The sequence below is a fragment of the Haliaeetus albicilla genome, chromosome 1 (genome assembly GCF_947461875.1).
Source record: "Haliaeetus albicilla chromosome 1, bHalAlb1.1, whole genome shotgun sequence".
NCBI lineage: Eukaryota > Metazoa > Chordata > Aves > Accipitriformes > Accipitridae > Haliaeetus > Haliaeetus albicilla.
In genome coordinates, this window is record NC_091483.1 from 69,487,274 (window position 1) to 69,509,437 (window position 22,164).

Below are 22,164 nucleotides of genomic sequence, written 5' to 3' on the forward strand. Positions count from 1 at the left end.
CTTTTAAATCACAACTTGTACGAGCACAGCTCTCAAGCATTCACCATTCTTAAATGTGTGCTTTTTGAAACCTCATTATTGCCTCTGCTCACGAAATATCCTTGTCAGGATCCACGTATGCATGTCTCATGTCAATGACAGGCTGACAGGCTCATGCCCTCTGTTGTATTTACACTGTATATTGTATAAAGCTTTCTTCTCTTCATTCTCACTAGGCAGAAAATAAAACAGGGTTAGCAGTGATATCACCCTTCAGACCAGCCAGGTTTTCTCCTTTGATGTCAAAAAACCCCTCTTTGCATGTGCATGGCAAGAGTCTGTCTCAAGGATCCTTGTTTTGCACTCGAGACAGACATTGAATGATTCAGGACAAATGAAAACATTTCAGTTTAACCTATCAGTTAAAGTTGAAATCTAGCAGGGAATAATTTGGAAGAGTTCTTGCATGACAAAGTGAGATCAGTGGAGATCTCTGGTAACATTTTAATGGATAACAGAGCTTGAAGAGAAGGCAGTTTTGTGTAGGCAAAGGATCGCAGGAACTTGGCCAAAACAGCTCAGACATTTATGAGACCAATTTTTTTCCAGAAGATTACAGCTGCCACTGAAGCACCAACGTGAAGTGACAGATTTGCACAGCATCCAACAGGTTTGTGTTTGCCAGTGGGGATCTAAAATCCAGCCACTTCACTTGATGTGCTCCAGCAGTCACAGATACATACGTCAGTGTGTGTGGCTGTGGGTGTGAGGGTACATTTGTCCATTTAAAAGAACACTATCAACTCGAATATTATATTCTCTTCTAAAAATGTGTACTCCAATTACAAGTAACCATAGAAAATCACTCCAAACATTTCAAATTGTGCTGCTGGTGAGAAAGATTAAAGAGACAGCACATCTAATTGTAAGTCTGAATCCCGGTTCTCATAGTACTCTAGAAGTGTATTTTTCATAGTATTTCATCAGGTCCATGCAATAAGCTGTGCAAGCTCTTAATTAATTTAATATATTGCCAAACTGAACATGAATCTTAGTCTGTTATTAACCTGCAAGAATTTTGCCTGTGCAAAGAAAAACCAACAGGGTCTGATCCACTATTAGATGCTAAAAGGTTATGTGGTGGAATCCTCAAGACACCGAAAATAATACATAATTTCTCATTAGTAACAGTTGCATATTCTCAAAACCTTAATTGCAAGGTTTCATCTTGGTCTACTTGAGTACAGAATTAGATATGTAAATTCCGTCACAGTTGTTGCTTTTCATTTTTTCCTGGTGTGCTTGTCCTAACTATCTCTTCCTTACTATTTTCTGTATTTACCGGGCTGCTAATACATCTCTATAGTTTGGCTAAACATAGATCTGAGATAATCATGCCATAAAGCTACTCCAGCTCTGTCAAGAATGCCTACAGTTTTGGCAGTGGTAAATGAACTGCCCTCAAAGATGTAAAATTTCCTGGGAGGAAATTAGTTTGGGAGCACATAGGCTAGCGTTGAGCGAAGGCATTGTGGGTGAGTCATAACTTTTGATACCACATCAGAAGAAAATCAGTACAAAGTAGGGTTTTGAAAATCAGTTATCCCAGATACATAATTCTGCTGGTCTTACTCACTTATGGATTATTGGCAGTTAGTTCTGATTTTAGTTTGTCATGTGCAATAAGAAAGATGGACAGGAGAAGTATCTGAAATTTTAGCCCTTTGTCATTCCAGCTGAGACACATTACCACTGAGCTGTGAGCTTTACTATTAAATAATACCAATAATATCCAAGAGAGTATGTTTATTAGAGCTACGACAGGCCAGCTGCTGAATCGGACCGTGATGCCCAGCTGCCCAGCCAGGACATCAGCTCTCCAGTTTGCTGGATGTCAGAGTAGCTGAAGCGGCAGCGGGGATTTGTGCCCAGCCTCACTGCTCATGTCCTGGCTTAAGTCACTGATGAAGATGAGTTCACGCGAAGGCATGAGGCTGTGGTGTGGGTGAGGTGTGGGCGCAGGGTCATTGCTGCCAAATCTCTTGCTGTGGTGGTAACCATGGGCAGAGGTGTGGTAGCAAATAACGGAGGGGGTGGCGATGATAACATCGCAAACTGCTGCAGCTGTTTGCTCTCTGAACGTGCGTCACAGCCCTCTGCCACACTGGGTAGTGACACGAATGCCTGTCGGGCACAACAGACATTTCAAAGCTGATTAAGACATGTTACATTTAGTTATTCAAATGGGGATCATTTTCTGGCAAACTACACTTCTGGCAAAGTTAGTGCTTCAGTCATCTTTGCCTTCATTTGCTGTCATGTTGCACTGAAATGGCCCAGCTGATGAAGGGCTGGATGGTTTGTGGAGGTAATGCTAGGCTTCATCCGCTCTTGCCCTGTATCTTACATAGTCTCTAACAGCAGTAGATAGCTGAGTAGGAGGCTACTAAATGACACTTTACAGACATTTCAAATTCATTTTGGACTGGAATAGTTGCCTACTCAAGAAAAGCAGGCTCGGGTGTCTGCAATCAGTGCAAATCTCCCTCTCCCATGAAAGTTTCACAGGAAAGTGTGCATCCAGCTGAGTAATTCCAGGCTGAGGTGTACACCTGACTGCATTGCTTGCATATTCACAGCAGCTGAAATCTGTAGTCAGGCATAAGGATCTCAGTTCACTAGGTGATGTACACAGGTATAGCCAACAGATCATATTTGTTCCTTAAAAATTGCAAATTGCAATCTAGGGATAAAGAAAGAAACAGAAACTTGCCACAGTCACAGGGGAGAACCAAGAAACAACGAGACAATTTTATTCAATACGACAGACAACTGTACTGGATCATCAGTACCTTCCAGCTGCCAAGAAACTTATAGACAAGGAGGTTGCAGAGTGAAGGAATGGAGGAGTAGGCTCTCGTCTCTTCACAGCTGAGTCCTTGTGTAATCAGACTGGTAATGTTTTTTCCCATACAATATGGGAGCTTCTTGAAGAGCTATGCAGAAGCATAACCAAAATAATTCAGTCTAGAGAGATCTCTTTCTGGGAAAAAGCTCCTGGAACAGGGACTCAAGTTTTGCCAAGTGGATCACAACCCAGAGTATTTTTCTATGCTATACAGAGACTAGTAAAATAAAGCCTAGGAGTCTGGGGAACTAATTAGGTTCGAGCACACTGAAAGCATGGTTGGTATGTGCTGCAGTGAACACAGAACTGCATGTTTAGGTATAACAGTCATGACTAACATCTGCAGTTTAATGTTGGAGATAAATGTATTTTTGGAGAGGCCGAGGTAGGAAAACCTGAGCTCTAATCTTGTCTTTGAGGCTGACATCATGTATGACTTTGAGCAGGTCAGTTAGACTTGGCAGAAAGGGGATTGCAGTGGGTTTCCCATGTCAAGGCTCATTCAACTCATGTACGTGCAGTTCCTTGGACGGAGATCAATAGCGAATGATTATTGTTGGAGAGGCTGATCATAAAAATGCTGAAAGGGATATATTCACTATCGTGGGAGTCTTAAAAATCATTTGCAATTAATAATTTATTCAGAAAATTGAGTTTGTCTTCTTGTGAATCATTCACAAGTAGATCATATCTTCACAGATTGATAGATTATATAAAGGCATTTATTGATGTCCTTCCAAGGGATTTCTCTTGGCATAAAGTTCAGTGTGAAAAAGAATAATTAATAAGGACCTCCAGGCAAGTGGAAAATAGGATACATTGCAACACAGGTTTACTTCATGTGTCAGATTAACATGACAGTTTTCTTTGTGGAAAGATTTTTGGGTGATATGGCAGTGTATTGGGTTTGCATGGCAAGGTTTTGGTAGTGGCGAGGGCTACAGGGGTGGCTTCTGTGAGAAGCTGCTGGAAGCTTCCCCTGTGTCCGACAGAGCCAATGCCAGCCGGCTCTAAGATGGACCTGCCACCGGCCAAGGCCGAGCCCATCAGCGATGGTGGTAGCGCCTCTGTCATAACATGTTTAAGAAGGGCAAAAAACTCAGTGCAACTGCAGCCAGAAGAGAGGAGTGAGAACATGTAAGAAACAACCCTGCAGACACCAAAGTCAGTGCAGAAGGAGGGGAGGAGATGCTCCAGGCGCCGGAGCAGAGATTCCCCTGCAGCCCGTGGTGAAGACCATGGTGAGGTAGGCTGTCCCCCTGCAGTCCAGGGAGGTCCACGGGGGAGCAGATCTCCACCTGCAGCCCGGGGAGGACCCCACGCTGGAGCAGGGGGATGCCCGAAGGAGGCTGTGACCCCGTGGAAGGGACCCACGCTGGAGCAGTTCGTGAAGAACTGCAGCCTGTGGGAAGGACTCATGTTGGAGAAGTTCTTGGAGAACTGTCTCTCCTGGGAGGGACCCCACGCTGGAGCAGGGGAAGAGTGAGGAGTCCTGCCCCTGAGGAGGAAGGAGCGGCAGAGACAACATGTGATGAACTGACTCCAAGCCCCATTCCCCGTCCCCCTGTGCCACCGGGAGGAGCAGGTAGAGAAAATCGGGAGTGAAGCTGTGCCAGGGCAGAAGGGAGGGGTGGGGGAAGGTGTTTTAAGATTTGGTTTTATTTCTTATTATCCTACTCTGATTCGATTGGTAATAAATTAAGCTAATTTCTCCAAGTTGAGTCTGTTTTGCCTGTGATGGTAACTGGTGAGTGCTCTCTCCCTGCCCTCATCTTGACCCATGAGCATTTTGTGATATTTTCTCTCACCTGTCGAGCTGAGGAGGGGAGTGATAGAGCAGCTTTGGTGGGCACCTGGCATCCAGCCAGGGTCAACCCACCACAGGTAGATATCATCTATGTGGACTTTGATAGAGAGTAGCTACTAAGTCAGAAAGGTGGAAATCAGTAGATAAAGTGAAGACGGGAGAACTAGCTAAAAAAGAAAATGATGATGGATATGACTGAAAGAAGTAGCAGGTTGCAGGGGACGGGCTACCTCAACAATAAGCTTCAGGCGCAATCTTGTGTAATGCATTTCTTAATGAGCTGCCCACAACAAACAGGATCGTGCTGATCAACCGGTAAGGATGTTGGGAAGCTATAGAGGAGGCTCAAGATATTGGGTGGAAAGAAATGGATAACTCTGTGGTCTGAAACACTTGATGTGGGATAAGATTCAGCCACATAAAGTGCAAGGTCATACATTTGGAAACTAGTAACTAAATCTTCAGGAGAAGGTAAGACATTATAGCTAACAATTTAAGAGAAGAATGAGATGGCTACTAGATCTATTGGAAATGTGATTTATTTGTGAAAAAAGCAAATGCAATTGTAGTGCTCAGTAATAAAAGCTGGGGGAAAGGAGTAGGAAGGGGGGCATTTGAGGTTTTGGCATTTGTCTTCCCAAGTATCTGTTACACATGCTGAGGCTCTGCCTTCCAGGAAGCACCTAAACATCTACCTGCTGGTGGGAAGTAATGAATGAATTTCCTTTTTTTGCTTTGCTTGTGTGGGTAGCTTTGTTTCACTTATTAAACTCTCATTATCTCAACCTTCATTTCTTGCTTTTGCCCTTCTGATTCTCTCCCCTATCCGGCTGAGGGAGATTGAGCAAGTGATTGGGTGGGAGCTTATCTCCCAGGTGGGGTCAGTCCACCACATGGAGTCAAACCACTGGGCTCTAGAACAAGCTTCCTGCAAGAGCCATGGGGCAAATGACTTTCCTGCTTTTGTGATGGAACTTGATGGTTTCCTTCAGGAATTCAACAACAGGACACCAGTGATTCATGTAGGTCCTTCCAAACCTGCAGTCCTAGATGCTAGAAAACAATCCTAGAATTATCTTCCATGTTGTTATAAAAGGAGGAAAAAAAATAATGGTTTTTATTGGACTGGTAACAGGTCAACACTGTGAGAAAGACAGCTTTCTCCATTATTCTAACAAGCATTATGGATTGGAGACAAGAAACAGGAGTTCCCAGTGATCCTCTGTGTTCAGGTAGGAAATTTCAAATTTGTGCAACCCTCTCAGCAGAAGACAGATGTACTTTGTGTGAATTCCAGTTGCCTCTTCTGTAAATTAATTCTTGTTCTGATGGTCTTTTTTATCCCTTCTCTTTCTCTAACTGTTGTTATTTAGCTTGGCTGTTGCTAGATTTTGTACTCTGAGTTGGCTAGTGTGCTTTCCTTCAACAGTGCAAAAAAGTGTTTACCACACTGAAAAGGTGGTGTGGCTTTACTAGTAAATTAGGCTGGTGGAAAGACCAGAGAACTTGTTTGTGCATTCACACAACTGAACAGCAAGTTTCCAATGTGGGTTTTTCGTGTTAGCTGTGGCCAGAATTACTGTTCATGTCTTAAATACTAGCCAGGTGTCAGTTAGCTATTTCCCTTTCCACAATGCAGGGAAAATTTAGCACCTTACACAAAGAAAAAAGCTACTACTTAACTTTACTCTTCTCTCCCCAGCACAGACAGGGCAGAAGGAGATACTTTGTTTAGGACCACATGCCTTGGTCACTTCTGTGGCAGGGAGGATGCGGTTAGCCTTCTCTTAAACATTTAGCTTGGCTTCCATAGTCTTGTGCTTGGTGAACCTCACTGGTCCTGTTTTACTGGGTAGTTTGTGGGGAACAGCTGGCTAGTGGTTCTTCCCTGTTTTATTAGGCAATGTAGTCCATAAAAGTTGCGGCCTTCAGTTTAACCATATTCCTGTGTGGAAAGTCTTGTTCACTGCAGTGTGGGGGCCAGAGACGTTTACATCACTGTAATCAACAAGCACTTAAAGCAGTTATTCCTTAAATGACCTTAGGTTAGCAGGAAGCAAGATGGAAGAATGCCCTTCCACAAGCAAGGATTTCCAACTTGAGTACGAACTGTTTTTTACATGTATAAAACCAAGAGATTATTTACCATTTCCACTTAGTTGTCAGTCTAGTCAGCCACATTAATCACTGAGTCTGACTCAAGGCACAGTAATCAAGCAGTGCAGAAGAAAAGACTATCTGGTAAAGACATTAGAGATGATACTGATGAAGAAGAAACAGTTCATTCTTTAATTGCAAATCTCTAGTGCAATTAAAAGTAACAGCTGCTTTCTACTCTGCTCCAGAGCTGAGTGACAAAATCAACAAAATCAATAACACAAGTAAATTTTTTTTTTTTTAAATGCACGTTCCACTTTTTTTTGCAAGAATTTTCCTTTTCTTTTCAAGGACACTTTCCTTGTTCAAACAGATGTAATGGCAATTTCCACCTTGAAGAAAAGGAGCGTCTTTGGATCCCAGCTACAGAGACTTGAAATAGAAAAACTGATATGAATGAAACACAAAAGGAAATGTGTGTGTTTGTATACGCACAGGAAGAAACAGCGGAACAGAAGTTAAAAGAATGGCTTGTATCGGTAACGGAGGACACAGCTCCTGTCGATCACTCTGAGAAATGTGTTGTTTCCATCAAGCACTGAAGACGACAGCACAGATGACTCGCTAGCTAAATGACCCTGCATTCCTGATGAGGATGGCAAAAAGGTTGCAGGCTCTCACACATGCTGTTCCTTTTTCTGTCAGCCCAGAATTTCACGTCCTTCAGCTTGATTTGCACCTTTTCTTGGAGCTTGGGAGAAGCATATGACTATTTCATATAGTCATAGGTAGTGATAGGTAGTGGGTAGATCATAGTGGTAGTGATTTTTGGCTCTTCTGTAGATACTTGCATGTAGGAAAGGCAACCTTATACTATAGTCTAAAAAATTCACATATTCACAAAGGCCTAGTTTGCATTTGTACAATTTGCATTTGCAAACATAGTAGACTGTGTATGCCACAATTATTTAGTCAGGGTAGCCTAAGAACAAGGGGGCAAAAGAACCAAGACTGGAACTGTGCTACTTCTTCTTCAAACTGAAACTGACTACCAACAGTTGTTTTCTAATTAAACTGGAACAAAATGGTGGGGAAAAAAAAGGGTATTTCTGATTGCCAGCTCAAAACAGGAGCAGAAATGAAAAGCAATGGCTTGCACTGAAAAATGTGACTGGGAGGGCGTAGGGGAAGATGTGAAGGAGGGAACTGGTGGCATCCAAGGGAGGCACAGAAATAAGCAGGTGCCAGGAAGGGAAGTTCCTTTTGACCCAGATGAGGAGTGAGCTGGGTATGTGGCTCTGGCTCCCATGTGGGAGGAAGATGTTGCACAGGAGGGGTGGACTGCGGAGAGCGAATGAGAGACTCCCCCACTTCTCTCTGACCCTCAGAAGTTCCCATAGATCTTTCCCAGCACCAGCTTCCTACAACACCCACTCAACCCTTCCAGCCCCGCTTCCCCACCTACATAAAACCTCTGACTCCTCCACCACTGCCCGCCTCCTCTCCTAAAACTCTCTGGCTCCTCCTGACACTCTCCATTACCTTTGTCCCCCCAAAACTCATTCAGCAGTTGTAGTGATCCCACTTAGGGAGAGCTGCCAAGCCTTCAAATACTTGAGCCTTTTCAGCCAAAACTGAACTGGAACAACTTCAGTGATAATCTGAAGAACCAAATAAAACAAAAACATTTAATAAACTCACTGCCCAGCTGATAAAGGTGGAAGATTTAGTAGCGGCATATAGCAGCAGCAACAATTGGTCTTACAGACTTTTAAAAGTCCTCAACTGAAAGTGAAGATCTACGTAGGCTAAACCTAAGCCTTCTAGGTTTGCTTTTGTCAGCAACCTTCCATAGACTTCTGCAAGGTGTTTTCAAACACTGAAAGCTCCACTGATCAAGAACTGTTGGTTTAGGGAGTTGAAATGATGTCATATAGCTCTTCCCTCCCTTTTTCTGAAGTATAGAGATAGGAAACTGTCTATACCATTTGGTTTCACATATTAAGAAGTTGATTTAATTCAGTAGAAAATGCTCGAGCCAAGTAATAGGCCAAAACTTGACAGAGAATGGGGACACAATTACTTTCTTGTTTGGAGCCTAAATGAAATACGGGAATTTTTAAATTGTTGCCATCTCATTTACCATTGACAATATTCTCCATTACCAGTGGATTACCAGTGAAATTTCTTCATAAAGAAATAATTTAAAGTATATAGAAAGTATGAAAACCAAAAGAGCAATATCAAAATACTGACTGAATGTCCACTAAACAATATATATTTATTTCCTGTATAACTGGGTGACCCAGGTATTTTTCAGTGAAAGCTCTTTTCAAAGGCATTGATCCAGGATTTTTTTCTTAGTATTCTAAAAATGCAGAAGAAGAGTTTCAAATTATTTGCATACTGCCATCAATAAAAAAAAAATCTGACTGCAGTGTGTTCTGTTTGTTAATTCCAGTGCTTTTCAACATGCTTCATATATTTCCTTTACCTGTAAAGTATTAAGCAGTCCAAGAGTAGTTTCCTTTCATCTGTAAAACGTTGTTCACGTTTAGCAAATAACAAATTAGTTAAGATTACAATGACAAAAACATTTCAATTTGGAAACCTCCCTAGAGGGGATGTGCTGGTACCAAAGATCCATACCACTCCACATAAAATAACCACAGCACACTGTTAATGTGCTTGCTGAACATTGACAAATAAGATGTATAAAGATTTGTAGTCTGATTGTTTGCTCCGTTATGCTAGTATAAAGTGAAATAATGGTAAACACCACTCTTTTGTAGTTTTATTGTTAATTAAAGCATTAACTTCACCAGGCCGCTTTAATCTTGTACACTGATTTTTTATATAGTAAAAAAGTATTTTAGTACATCCCCATCATCCATACACTTAACAACTGCAAGGAGGCTGTTGGGGGCTGAGTTGTCTGATTATGTTACTATGCTGTCTCCTGTGGTAGTTTCAATTCACCTTTCTTGGTAGTCAACAGCAAACATGCATGCTTATCCATATCAAGTATTCTTCGTATTTCCAAAATTATGCCTTAATATGCTTATTTAAATAGATCAGATACACAGCATCAAGTCAAGTTTAAGCCCATGAATGCCATATTTGAGATGAAACAGTTCTTTCTATGTTGTTCACTCATTTAGATGATGACCCTAACTTTTAATAAGCTCAAGTGATTTGTGGAGAAAAAATATAATTAAGAAGAAAATTAAGTTTGGGGATGTGTGTTTTAACACACACATTTCTTTGTCGTATTTCAAATGAGAATACATGTAGCCTGGAGACCTGGAGCACCTTCCTCTCTGATCATCCTGCTTTTGCACATACAGCCTGAACCCCCCTAATTTTCATCTTGGGGTTGAATAGAACCCTGCTTCTCCCCAAAAGCCCTGGGAAGTTTTGAATTAATCTTTTATGTTCTTTCTTAATGTGATTGATGCAGAATTGGCATGAATATGAACGGTTCCATCAACAGCGGTTTATCAATCACGTGTCTGCCCTGATGTGAGATGTGGAGCTTTTAAATGTCTAATGCCAATTGTACAACCATTCAGTATGTCAGAAATCATAAAGGAAAATTCCATGTTTGTCTCTGTTGCTCCTCCTTCCAAGAAATGCTTTTCAGCTGAGCCCTTATGCTGATCTTGCTGAAGTTCCTAGTTAAGAGAACTTGCAGTATAATTAGGCTAAAGGATGATTTGAAGTGGAAAATAGTGGATGAGTAACACATTTAATTTGTTTTGAAGTATGAAGAAAGTGACAAAGATGTGTGTCTGGTTTTCCATTAGAAATTAAGGTCTTTTCTGCTTTTTTTCCCCCCTTTTTTCAGAATGTCATTGGGAAAGCATTTGGCCTCAAGTCTGCAAACACTTGAATACATGAGTAATAAGGAATCTTCTTGATCCTGCTGAGGACTGAGTAAAACAGTGTACTTGTAATGCTGGAAATTTCTGAGAAACATTTGAAAAAGAAAACCTGAAAGAGACTGAAACAGGAATGATTTCTATTCAGGCATTACACAAAGTTGTTCTAAAAAATCTTAGCTTGATATTGAATCCATTAAAGAACACCTATAAACAGTTTTAGCTGTCTCTTTTGTTCAAACTGTTGTGTAAACTATGCCCAAAGAATTGTTATCACTCATCACGTTGGAAGGGTATGTCAAATAGGGGCTTGCAGAGATCTGGTACTGTTGGATATCTTTATTAATGAGTTTGGAATAGAGCATATGATTCTTAAAGTTGCAGATATAATCAAGTTGGAAGGGATAGCATGCATTCTGGAGGACAAGATTATAAATAAAATTATATTGACAAATTGTGCAAGTAGCCTGAAACATAGGATGAAATTCAATGGGGACAAGCAGAAAGCACTACAGTTAAACAGGAATAAAACCTCAAAGTGTATGAAATTCTGATAACAGGAGGGGATTCAGAGGCTTTTTAGTAAATCAGAAACAGTATGAGTCAGCAATGTCATACCGTGAAGAAAGCAAACATCATACTGGGATATATAAACAGGAGTCTCGTATGTAAGACACATGAAGTAATACTTCCACTCCACTGAGTACTCAGAAGGCCTCAACCGAAGTACTGTATCCAGTTTTGGCATACCACTTCAAGAAAGTGGAGAGAGGCCAAAGGAAAGCAACAAGAATAATCAGAAGTCTGGAAAAGACAACCCAGGGAAAGACTGAACGAAGAGGAGTTGTTTAGTCTACGGAAAAGAAGACGGACTGAAGACACGCTAACGGTTTTCAAATACGTGAAAGACTGCTGCGAAAGAGGAGGTTATAAACTGTTCGCCATGGTCAATGTGCATAATAAAATAGTGGTTTAAAATTCAGTTAGGGCGGCGTCAACAAGTTTTCTTGCTAATTGCCTATATGGACAAAAAACATAAGAAAACGGTGGTTTCCTGATCAGGTGGCTTTAGGAGAAGTTAGGCAAAGAGCTGCCAACAACGGCTGAGCTGAAAGGTGGGGAAATAAGGCAGGACTCAGCGCAGTGCTTGCTATCGCATTTGCCTTCTGTGTTAGCGCACTCCTTGCAAAATATGAATACGTCCTGTCGCTGCGCAGAAGCCCAGCCAAGACAGGGACTCGGCCGTGGAGGTGGATGTAGCGGGAACGCAAGCGCGGCCCCTCCGCTGAAGCGGATCACCCCTGCTAGGAAGCACCGCAGCCGACCGGTTTTCTGCTCTCCAAGGACATCTCCCGGGGAATTACCCGGTTTTTATTTTCCCTCTGCAAGCCTTCCAGTCGCCTGCCCTGCCCTGGAGGCCGGCCGGCCGCCAGCACCCTCCGGAGGGGCGGGAGGGCCCCGCAGCCACCGGCCGCCGCCTGGGGATGGCGGAGCGGCCCTCCGCCCGCGCGGCCGTTGGAGCCGTTAGCCCCGCCCCATGCCCCGCCCACCCCGCGGCCTCTGACCCCCACGTTCCTTAGTTACCGCGCGGAGCGTCACTTCGGGGCTAAACCACCGCTGCGCGTAGCGGAGAGTCGGGTTGAACCATTCGTCCGGCCGCTGAGCGGGGAGGGGGGACGACCGGGGACGGAAGTGGGGGCGTCGCGGGTGGCCCCGGCTCGCGCCCGCAGCGGCCGGTGGACTTGTTGCTGTAGCTCCCGCCCGCGAGCGACGCTCTCCCCCTTCCCTCCTCACCCCTGTTGGTCTCGTCCCGTGCGGGCCATAGCGACGGCGGGCGCGCTGAGGGAAGATGGCGGCTCCGGCCTCTGCAGCGCTGCCGGCTCCGTGAGCGCGGCGCTCGTTCCTTTCCCGCTTCCCCTCCTCGCTCCTGCACCCCGTCCCTCCCGGCTGCCCTCCGCCTCTTCTCCTTCCCCGCCGGGGGCGTAGGGACCATGTCGGACTCGGAGGAGGAGGAGAGTCCGGACCGCCAGCTCAAGCTAGTGGTGCTGGGGGACGGCACCACTGGCAAGGTCAGTGCCGGCCCCCGCCGGCAGCGCCCCGCTCCTCTCCGTCGCCGCGGTGCCCCCAGACCCCTGCCCGGCCTTCCCCCTCGTCGCTCCCCGCGGCCCTCCCGCTGAGGAGGGAGCAGCCCACGGCGGCTTCCAGTCTATCGCGCTGCCGCCGTCGCGATACCCGGCGGCGTGGGGCCGGCTGACCCCTCCCCCTTCACTCTCGGCCCCGCGCTTCTCCTCCTGCGTTGTCTCCCCGGCGTGTGTGGGGCAGGGGGGTGGGCGTAGCGGAGAGCCGGGACGGGACCCTGGTGCTCCCCGGCCGGCCGGCAGGCAGAGGCGGGCTCTTCGCCCGGGAGCCTGGCTCCGGGGCCGCCCGTATCCGCTCCGTGCTGGGCAGCGAGACCCTCGAGCGGGGATTCCGTACCCTGGCGGCGCCTCGAGAGGCTTGGTCAACAAACAGACGTGTGCGGCTTTAATCCCCCTTTCTTGAGCCTTAATGAAAGGAGCGGCTAATAACGTAATTGCCACGGCGCTGCCTGGTGTGGCGTTTCCTACTGGTGGCCGTGCGCTGCAGACCGCGCACTGGAGCCGGGCCGTGAGCTGCTCGGCTGGAGTTGCCGGAATAGCCCGAAGTTGTTCTCGGGGGCTGGCGGTGCCCGGGAGGGGGCTGGGGTCGGGGCCGAGCACGTGAATTCGCGGTTCCCGCCGAAACGACGAGCAGGGAAGGTGGTTCAGCTGGGTCTCCAGGCTCTCCATTTCGGCTTCAGAGCTGATAACCTCCTGAGGTGGATAGAACAGTTTGCATCTATTTGAGTTGCTGTTTCAGAGTTTGGAAAGACACTTCTGGGTCAATTTAGGTTTTGGTGATGACTTTTACAGGGCTTTTTTCTGTCTATAATCAACATAATTAAATACTATTTGTAAAAGTTTGTTTACAAACAAGTTGTACTTGTTTTCTTTTTAAAAGAGAAATCTTGACGGAGAAACCAATGAAGGCAAAAGGGAGACCACTTTCTTACCCGATTAAAATAGTCACTGATCTTTACTGTACATGTGTGAACATACCTATTGCCATATGTGGCCTGAATCCTTTCGTGAGATACACCTGAAAATAGTAATTTTATTGTATACTTGAAGAATACGTTTTTTTCTCTATCATTAGCTTTTGAAAAGTGGGGAGGCAGAAAGGCTGCCTGCCTCACAGTTCATATGAAAGGTAAAAATACTCTTAGAGGTGGTTTAAATGAGCTGCCTGCTATTAATAGAAATAAGCTCTTAGTGAAAGTACATGCATGGTTTTGCTTGCTTATTTATGCAGAGCTCTATGGAGAAACAAAACATTTTTTCGCCTCCAGTGATTCTAAACCCAGTCTGAAGGGGTATTGTATTCATCTGAGTCAGTAGATGGGCAATTCCAAGTGACTGTGTGATGAGAGCATAATAAATGCGCAGGATTGACAGCTGAAGTGCTGTTTCACTGGTAGCGTGCCCCAGGAGTTTTCCATTCAAACTGAGGAATCCTTTCACTACTGCTGTTCAGCACCTTGTGGCAAGACCTCTCACCAAACATGGATTTTCAAGCATTCTTGAGTTTTGATGTGTATTCCTGCTGGTTCCTGCCTTTCACACGTGAGCTGCCACTCACTGAATCTCCTGCTGGCTCTAGGCATCCTGTGCTTCAAGTGCCGTTTATTTTGCATGAGTAGCAGCTATGCTATGGTGGGCTGCTTTTCCTCCTGTTCCCCCTAGATGATGCTGTAATAGAGGCTTCTTCCAGCCATCCTGATGGCCTAGCAGCGAACACTTTCAATAATAGATTTATTGTAAGATCTTGTAAAAATAAAGAAGTGATTGGTCATGGAATGGAAGGATAAAATGTACCTAGTGCTATTTCAAGCACCTCAGAAGACTAAATTGTTGAGGTTCCTCTTCTTTCTTGGCTACTCGTTCCGCTTGCTTGTTGAAACGTGTATGTCTATATGTTTTCAACTCTAAATAGCCTGCCTCTCACATCTGGTTCACAGCTGGTCTTTACACACATGCATACTTAGCCTCTCATTTACTGTGCAAGACATTGGTTTTTCTCTTCCTCTGTCGCTGGGATCGTCGGATAGGAGTAGTGTAGGAAATAATGGAACATATCGTTGAAATATTGCGTCTTGCGTTCAGTGTGAGATGTTCACATTTGACTTCTTTCCATTGCTCCCCCTCTTGCCAAAAAAAAAAAAAAAGGAGAAAAAACCCACAAACATTTTATTTCCTCCATCTGGGGCTGTCTGGTCATCAGTTCTCCACGGAAGATAAATTATGTCTTTGTGAGTCAGCTGGCTGAAGATGTAAACTTGCTCTCTTTTTCCTCACTCATTGTTTAGAAGCAATGTGATTAAGGTTCTGTGGAAGGGTTGGTAGCAGTTTAAAAACAAACCAGTGTCAGTTCAAGCTAAGGGTAATGTTTGTTTCCACTAGCTAGGAGTTGCTCTATCCATGAGGTAAGGGAGGGATGTTGTGCTTCTATTCATTTGTTTTGTGGTGGTTGAATGGATAATTGGATACTTAGATGTTTAAGGGTAGGAATAAGCACTGCTGGAGCAAGCTCTAAGAGAAGAGTGAAAAAGGAAGAAGGAATGAGAGGAGTGAGACAGAGTAGAATCTGAAAAAGTATTAGGGTAATGGAAATGGTAAATTGTTGAAAAGAAAAATTGAGGAAGGCAAGGTTGGTTAGTAAGAAGATAATAATAGAGAATGATTTTAATGAACTAGACAAACTAGGAAAACAATCTGAAAAGAAATCAGCAGCGGGGACAATGTGAGATGAAAATAAACAGCAATTATTAATAGCAGTTGGCTCTTTGATTTTGATTACAGGATACACATGGCAGCCTTATGCATCTAGGTTTTCAATCAACCTACTCTTCCTGAGCCAAAATGATTTTTCATTAAAATAAACTAGCAGTACTAGTATGGATTGAAAAAAAAAATGATGTTATAATCCAGGTATTTCTACTCTTGCTGTGCACAGATTGGCTTAATGTTGAAATATATAATGATGTTGATTTGAGCTGGAACTACTCGGATTTGCTACTGTTGAAAATGGCTTTGGGCCTCTGGAAGCAAATCTTGGAGCTATTCATAGGAAGGAAGGTCCTGAAAAATAGGTGTGTGGGAGGAGCAAAGAAACAGAGGTTCTGTCCTTCTGCCATCTGTTGCAGCTGGGATTAAAGTATGGTAGCAGAAACATCCTACCTTTTCCTTCTTCTCTTAGCAATGGATGATGAACATGAAAGAGCGAATGCTCAACCCGGTGTGGGAATGTGCAGGAGCTAAACCGTAGGCTGGAATATGGAGTGGTGGTCTGCTTGCTTTAGGATTTTTTAGGATGCCAGATTTTTAAGCATTGTGCCAATTCTGGATCTTGTTGTTACATGTGGGCTCAAAAACCTCATCAATGTCGACAAAAACATTGTTGTCACTGTTCAGTCTTGCAAATGGAAAATTACATCCAGTGTCCTCTGCAGATTGGCCTAGTTTCATAGATCCATGTTTAATGTCAAAAAATCTTGATAATTTTCTCTTTTTTAGTGAACAAAGTTTCATCAGTAGTTAGGAGTGGGGGTGGAAAGACATCATAAGAAATTCTCTGTATTGGACAGTTATGTGTTTTTATGCTAGTTAAAGCATCTCGTTGTTTAGCCTGGTATTCCTTTTCATTTTGTCTGTTTTAAAATTCTTGCCAGTAGGGATGGGACATGACTGAAGGGTAAATATTGCTGTGCTTGGAGAAAGGCATTGGTGTTCTAGAAGGGAGTAAGGGAGGGGATAGATATGTGTTGCTTTTTGGAAAGTGGATTCTCAATTGGCTGGTAAAGTTGGGATATGAATGGAAATTCATGGCTTCAGAACTATGTGCTTGCATCCCATTGAAATTTGTTTTTAGTTTTTCTTTCTTACAACTATGATACTACACTTTGGCATCATTTTCTGAAAGCTTTCTTCTATAGGATTTTACTCAAAGAATTGTCATTGTCAGGGTTTTCTCTGCTAATTTCTGTGTTGTCCTGGTGAGCAGTCAGTATCAGTTAGAGCTGGCTATCATTGCTTTTTCTGTTTGACTTTCAATTTATTTCAATTTATTGACTTTTCAATTTATTTCATAAATATTGTTTGCTTTTTTTCCTATTTACTCAGTATGTAGGTGTTTAGGAGCAGCTTTTTATACTGTGAGTTGTTGACATTGAAGAATAGAAGCAAGAAATTGTCTTGCCTTGCCTGTGAGGTTTGATTGCATCTTCGTTTGTTTCCAAAAGAACTTCCCAAATATCCCATTGTATTTTGCACTTAGAATACTGAAATTTTTCTGTATTATTTTTTACTGCTGTCTCGATTGCTGTATGTTAGAACGCAAAGCCTTTTTTTTGTCTGAAAGGAAGGAGTTTGTAACGCCAACCTTCAATAGTGTATTGCTATTCAGAACAGCATATGAACATTTGCTTTGAAGTATTTAAGATAAATGTGTGAACCTACCAAACTGAGTCTAATGGAAAGTCTGCTATGAAAGTTGGTGGCCTGGTTGTCTTAGTAGAGACGTGAAGGAACAAGGCCTTCTTGATATCATGCTATCCTCTAATCTCTACATTAATGGCTGAAATTTTATGAATGGAGCATAATTTTTTTTTAAAAACAGTCACTGATCACTTATTTATTTTTACAGTTACAGTTCTACTGAGCCATTATTTAACTTTGGTTATTTTTTACATAGATTGTACTCAACATACCCTTACAGGCAAAACTGCCATGTAGAATCTTTTATGGCAAGCATGGCAGAGAACAATTTTAGGATTGAAGGGAGTATTTGCATTGTAGAGGTATTTGAATATTCATTGACATAACTTCTTTGTTTACTGTTGTGGAGAAGTTTGAACTGTTGCTCTTAGTTTTTTGTGGATAAATGCTTGTTCTGTGAATAAATAGAGGACTCTAGTCTGGTAATCCAACACCTTCCTTGAGCTTTAACAGTTATTAGAAAAAAAAATTAAAAAGGGGTTAGTCAATGATTTTCTGCTATAAATTCCTTTGCATTCAAGAGCACAGTAGAGGAAAAACTGTTTAAGAGAACTTTGCCATGCTGTAGATTACTTGCTGCTCCTATTGGTTGGCTTTTAATTGAATGTATGTTGTTTATTTTTACTAACACCCCTAGAAGCCCTCAGGGAATATTGAGTGTCACAGAGTGATAAAGCTAATATTTACTGAGCCCTTAAAACAAGAAGGGAGTGGTTGCTTTTTTAATGGGGATCTAAATTAGTGTGTTGGAGAATATAGAATACTATGATATAGTCAGATGATATTTTAATCTTACTCTGGGTACTGGTTACTTTTCTGAAAAGAAAAATTTCAAGGAGAAGACTGTCTGGTGTATTCCTGCAATGTTCTTATTCTTATCTACATCTTTAAGGTCATGACAGATTAAAGATAATGTCTTTGTAATCTTGACATGCTAACTGTTGTGATTAAAAGAATCAGTTCTACTGACTTTTTCGGTACTACAGTCTAAATATGTATTGAATTTTATGTTGTGCATATGTTGGTATTACTGTCACATAGCTGTAGGCAGAAGAGTATTCTCACGATTCATCTTCTGTGGTCTTCACCCTTTCCACAGTGATATAAATATATAAGCATACCCATGCTGTTTATAGTTTACTTGCTTTTTTCCCCATTTATCTATTTATTTTTAATCCTTTTGGGGCTTGAGTTCAGTGAAGTAAATGAAAATGTTGCAATAGTCTTTAATTGATTTTTTTGGGTTACTTCCTAAACATATCTTCTGATATCAAAATATCATTTATTATATGTACATATATATGACAGTGGTAGGAATATAAATGTGATGTAGAAACAAGAAAACAGTAAATCTTGCATTATTTACTTCACAGGTAATTTAATAGTTGAATAAATGTTTTTATATTCATACTAGAGCTTTAATGCTAGAGCTCTGGTGATCATGTTTTCATGCAAAAAAAGAGTAAGTTACCTTTTCTTCCTATGTACATTTGACATTATTAGCATAATTTAGATTTTTGTTATAACTGTTCCATTAATAGAACTAGTCTATTCTCATTTTTTCAGAGCTATTGGCACTATTTTGCTATTGCATTTTTAACTAAATGCGCTCCAATGGCAATTTCTAATAACAGTTGATATGACTCACCTCTCTGGGTCTTGATGAGCAGAAAGCTGGCAACAAAAATTCCTTCTTGCCCATTTTGAATTTTCTCAGACAGTGTAAGGGTTTTGTGAGGTTGTTAGGCTTTTCTTCCCCTATATATGTAAATGCATATTTAGAATTTTTTTTCTGCAATTACTTTGTTTTCGTATTTTCAGATGTCATTTCAACAAGAGATTTGTAAGTGTACACCACTAATTTGATGTAGGATGTAATTTATCTATGTGACATTAATTTTTAATACAGTATTTAATTTTTTCCACAATATAAACTCTTGTATTCTTTATAATTGCACCTCTCCTTTCCTTTTTTTTTTTTTTTTTTTTAAACCTTAGATTGTGGAGCTTTTTCTCTCTTTTTTTTTTTCTTTCTTTCCCTTTTCCCTTTTTTTTTTTTTTTTTTGCCTTGCATGGAGAACTTAAATTGCTAGTGAAAGAATATAAATGCCTTGCTTCATTACTTTATGTAGGTTAATTGTGTATCCTTTTAGCAGTATGTAGTAAAAGCTGATTATTAGGTCAACAGTGTATTGGTCTACTTTCATAAATCCACAAAATATAAATTGAAGAAATAAGTTTCCAGAGTTCTGCTTAAAGGAATGATTCTGCAAATGTGCACTCTTAACATGAGTTTAGTTTTTTCTGTGTACAAGAAAGTACTCTTCATATCTTAGACTCCATGTAATCCCTGATCCTGAAACTTTGATATACAGTGGCAGGAATCTTGCCACAATTTGGAGCCCCTGTGGGACTCTGCACTGTGCAGATCTCTGTTCCCTCCCAGAAAGTTGGCCTGGGATCATGGTGTTCTGTACCAGGGAAAGACCCTAGTTTTGGAAATGCATGCTTTTTAAAAATAATAAGTTCTTCAGGTATGGATAGTATCACTTAGATTTGTGTCAATTTGAGTGTACTAATGATACCTCATTCAAATCTGTGTAATATTTTGTAATGTGAATATCGTAGTATCTTTGAAATACAAAGGAAGTATGTGCCTTCCTTCTTTTTGCATAAATTAGTAGTCTTTGCCACCTCCTTTTATTATGTTGAAGTTGTCTGGTATGCTTGTCAATCCAAATCCATGAACACTGTCAGTTGGTCAGTTGGTGTTGATTTAAAAAGTGCTTAACTGTATTTCATACTTCTGGTTTAACACCAAGTTTTTTGCTGTTTGAAATGACAACTTAATTTGATATTGTTCTGTTTTAGACATCCTTAGCCACACGTTTCGCCCAAGAAATATTTGGAAAACAGTACAAACAAACCATAGGACTGGACTTCTTCTTGAAAAGGATAATATTGCCAGGTAAGAGAATAAAAACTAACACTGAAAGGTTGGGCAGCAGTAAGATTTGCAGAAACAGATTCCCCAAAGTAATGTATGCTAAATAAGCTTAGTACAGTGCTTTTTATGGCAAATTAGGTTATTCAGAGAAAATTTTGTTAGTACGTTCTTGCCAGGTGACAAAGGGTTATGCATTTGCAACTTACATCTTTAAGTAAAGCACTGAATTCAAATAAAAGGAATGCTATCTATATTCGTGATTTTTATTATCTCTACTTGAGTGTACTCACTGTCCATGTGGATAGTGTAACATACAACAATGAAATGGAACTTTAAATATATTCATTGAGAAAGTACATGTGTTTTGAAAGAAATATATATATTTTTTTAAATGAAATACACAACTTGTATTTGAGTTGTGTGAGAGAAGCATAATGCAGCTATGGAATCGCAGTGCTCTAATATGTGAATGCTGTTTTATGCAAGGCAGCATGAAATTGCTGGCATTTAATAGACCACTAAAATTTAGGGTCCCTTGGCACTCATAAAAATACAGTTTGAGCATTCAAGATGTTTCACTTCACGACGGCAAAGAAACTATTTAGATGCCAGTTGCAGCACACTGCATGGAAAATGCAAAGAAATAATTAAAAAAGAATAGTTGCTGGTAGAAATTTGTCTCCAAACAATTGGGGGTTTGAAATAAGTCTTTTCATTGATTTGTGGTTGCTCAGTTTCTAAGTATAAAAGTATTTCATTAAATGCATTTTCTTCTGACTTCAGAAATAAGAGGAAGTTAGAAAAATGATGTGTAATTATTAAAAGTTGTAGTGAGATATGATAAAGTTGAAGCAAGTTCTTTTTTCCTTGTGGAGGGCGGGGAGGGAAGCAAACCCAGAAATGAAGCATTTTAGCTATAACCTGAAGTTATAACAAAATATATATAGTTCTTGAACTTATTTTGTTAAAATTATATTGCCAATAATTTCTTGATTATGTTTATATATTTTCTTAAGTGAAAGAGAATAATCTTTTCAGACTATTCCTGCACTCACTATTTTGGTTTGGCCATTTTGCTGTACTTTTTTAGTATCTGGTAAGTGATAAAGTAGCAAATTTCAGTGCTTATTTCTCCATAAAATCAACAGAATAATTTTTTTATTGTCCTGCTCATGCCTCTAAAAATACCAGTGTGCATAATACTTAACAGCAGTACTTGCAAGTGGAATGTGTACACAAATCATGCAGTGTGCATGCTGAGAACTTGTATTTTGCAAGTTTTTTTCCAGCTGTTAAACATACAGAAGCTATTAGTACATTACTGGGATTTTAAATATGTTGAGTAGAAAATGGAAAATTATCAACTATTGATTCATTCATGTTTTACTTTCTTCTAGTTTATTTTGTAATAAATTCAGAATGTGGATGAAAATAGCACCGAAACAGCAGCAAAGTCTCTACATGTATTTTCCTCATTTATCATTAACAAAATAGTAATGTTCATTGAATGTATTCATATTCAGGAAGAAGCGTTTTTCTGTAGACTGTCATTGTGTTTTTGCCTATGCCAATATATGTTTATGTACATATGTATTTCTGTGGTTTATAAGTAAGCTGAACTGGTGGTGGGGAATAAGAGAGAAGGAAGGGAAGAGGGAGGGAGGTAAAATTTCTAAATACTGGAATGGGAAGCATTACTTAAGGAAGTGGATTTTTCTAATATCTTGATTAGTTCTGGGTTTGTAAAGCTGCTGTGTTTACTTGGAATGTTAATTCATACTGCTGCACAGAAATTATAATGTGTGTATCAGTAGGGAAGAAAGCCTTGATTTCTCTTATTTAGCAGGAGAATTGATGAATAACTATGGTTCAGTGTTTGATTTTTTTTTTCTTTTTTGAATGTAAGCAAAGATTTCAGAAGTTAAAATTGCTGA

The 22,164-nt window shown here is 41.1% G+C and overlaps 1 protein-coding gene across 3 annotated transcripts in view; it reads left to right on the top strand.

The window, feature by feature from the left end:
• Window positions 1-12,366: 12,366 nt before the first annotated feature.
• The window catches only part of RAB28 (RAB28, member RAS oncogene family), a 64,323-nt gene continuing 54,525 nt past the window's right edge, over window positions 12,367-22,164 (top strand). The window contains exons 1-2 of one of the 3 annotated variants that reach the window (XR_011326490.1): window positions 12,367-12,741; window positions 20,155-20,251. Coding sequence is in view for 2 of the 3 variants with exons in the window: in XM_069793447.1 (XP_069649548.1) it covers window positions 12,664-12,741; window positions 20,155-20,251 (175 nt within the window). In the remaining variant the exon portion in view is untranslated. The remainder of the gene's footprint in view (window positions 12,742-20,154; window positions 20,252-22,164) is intronic. The other 2 variants (XM_069793447.1, XM_069793455.1) reach the window with 2 other exon arrangements.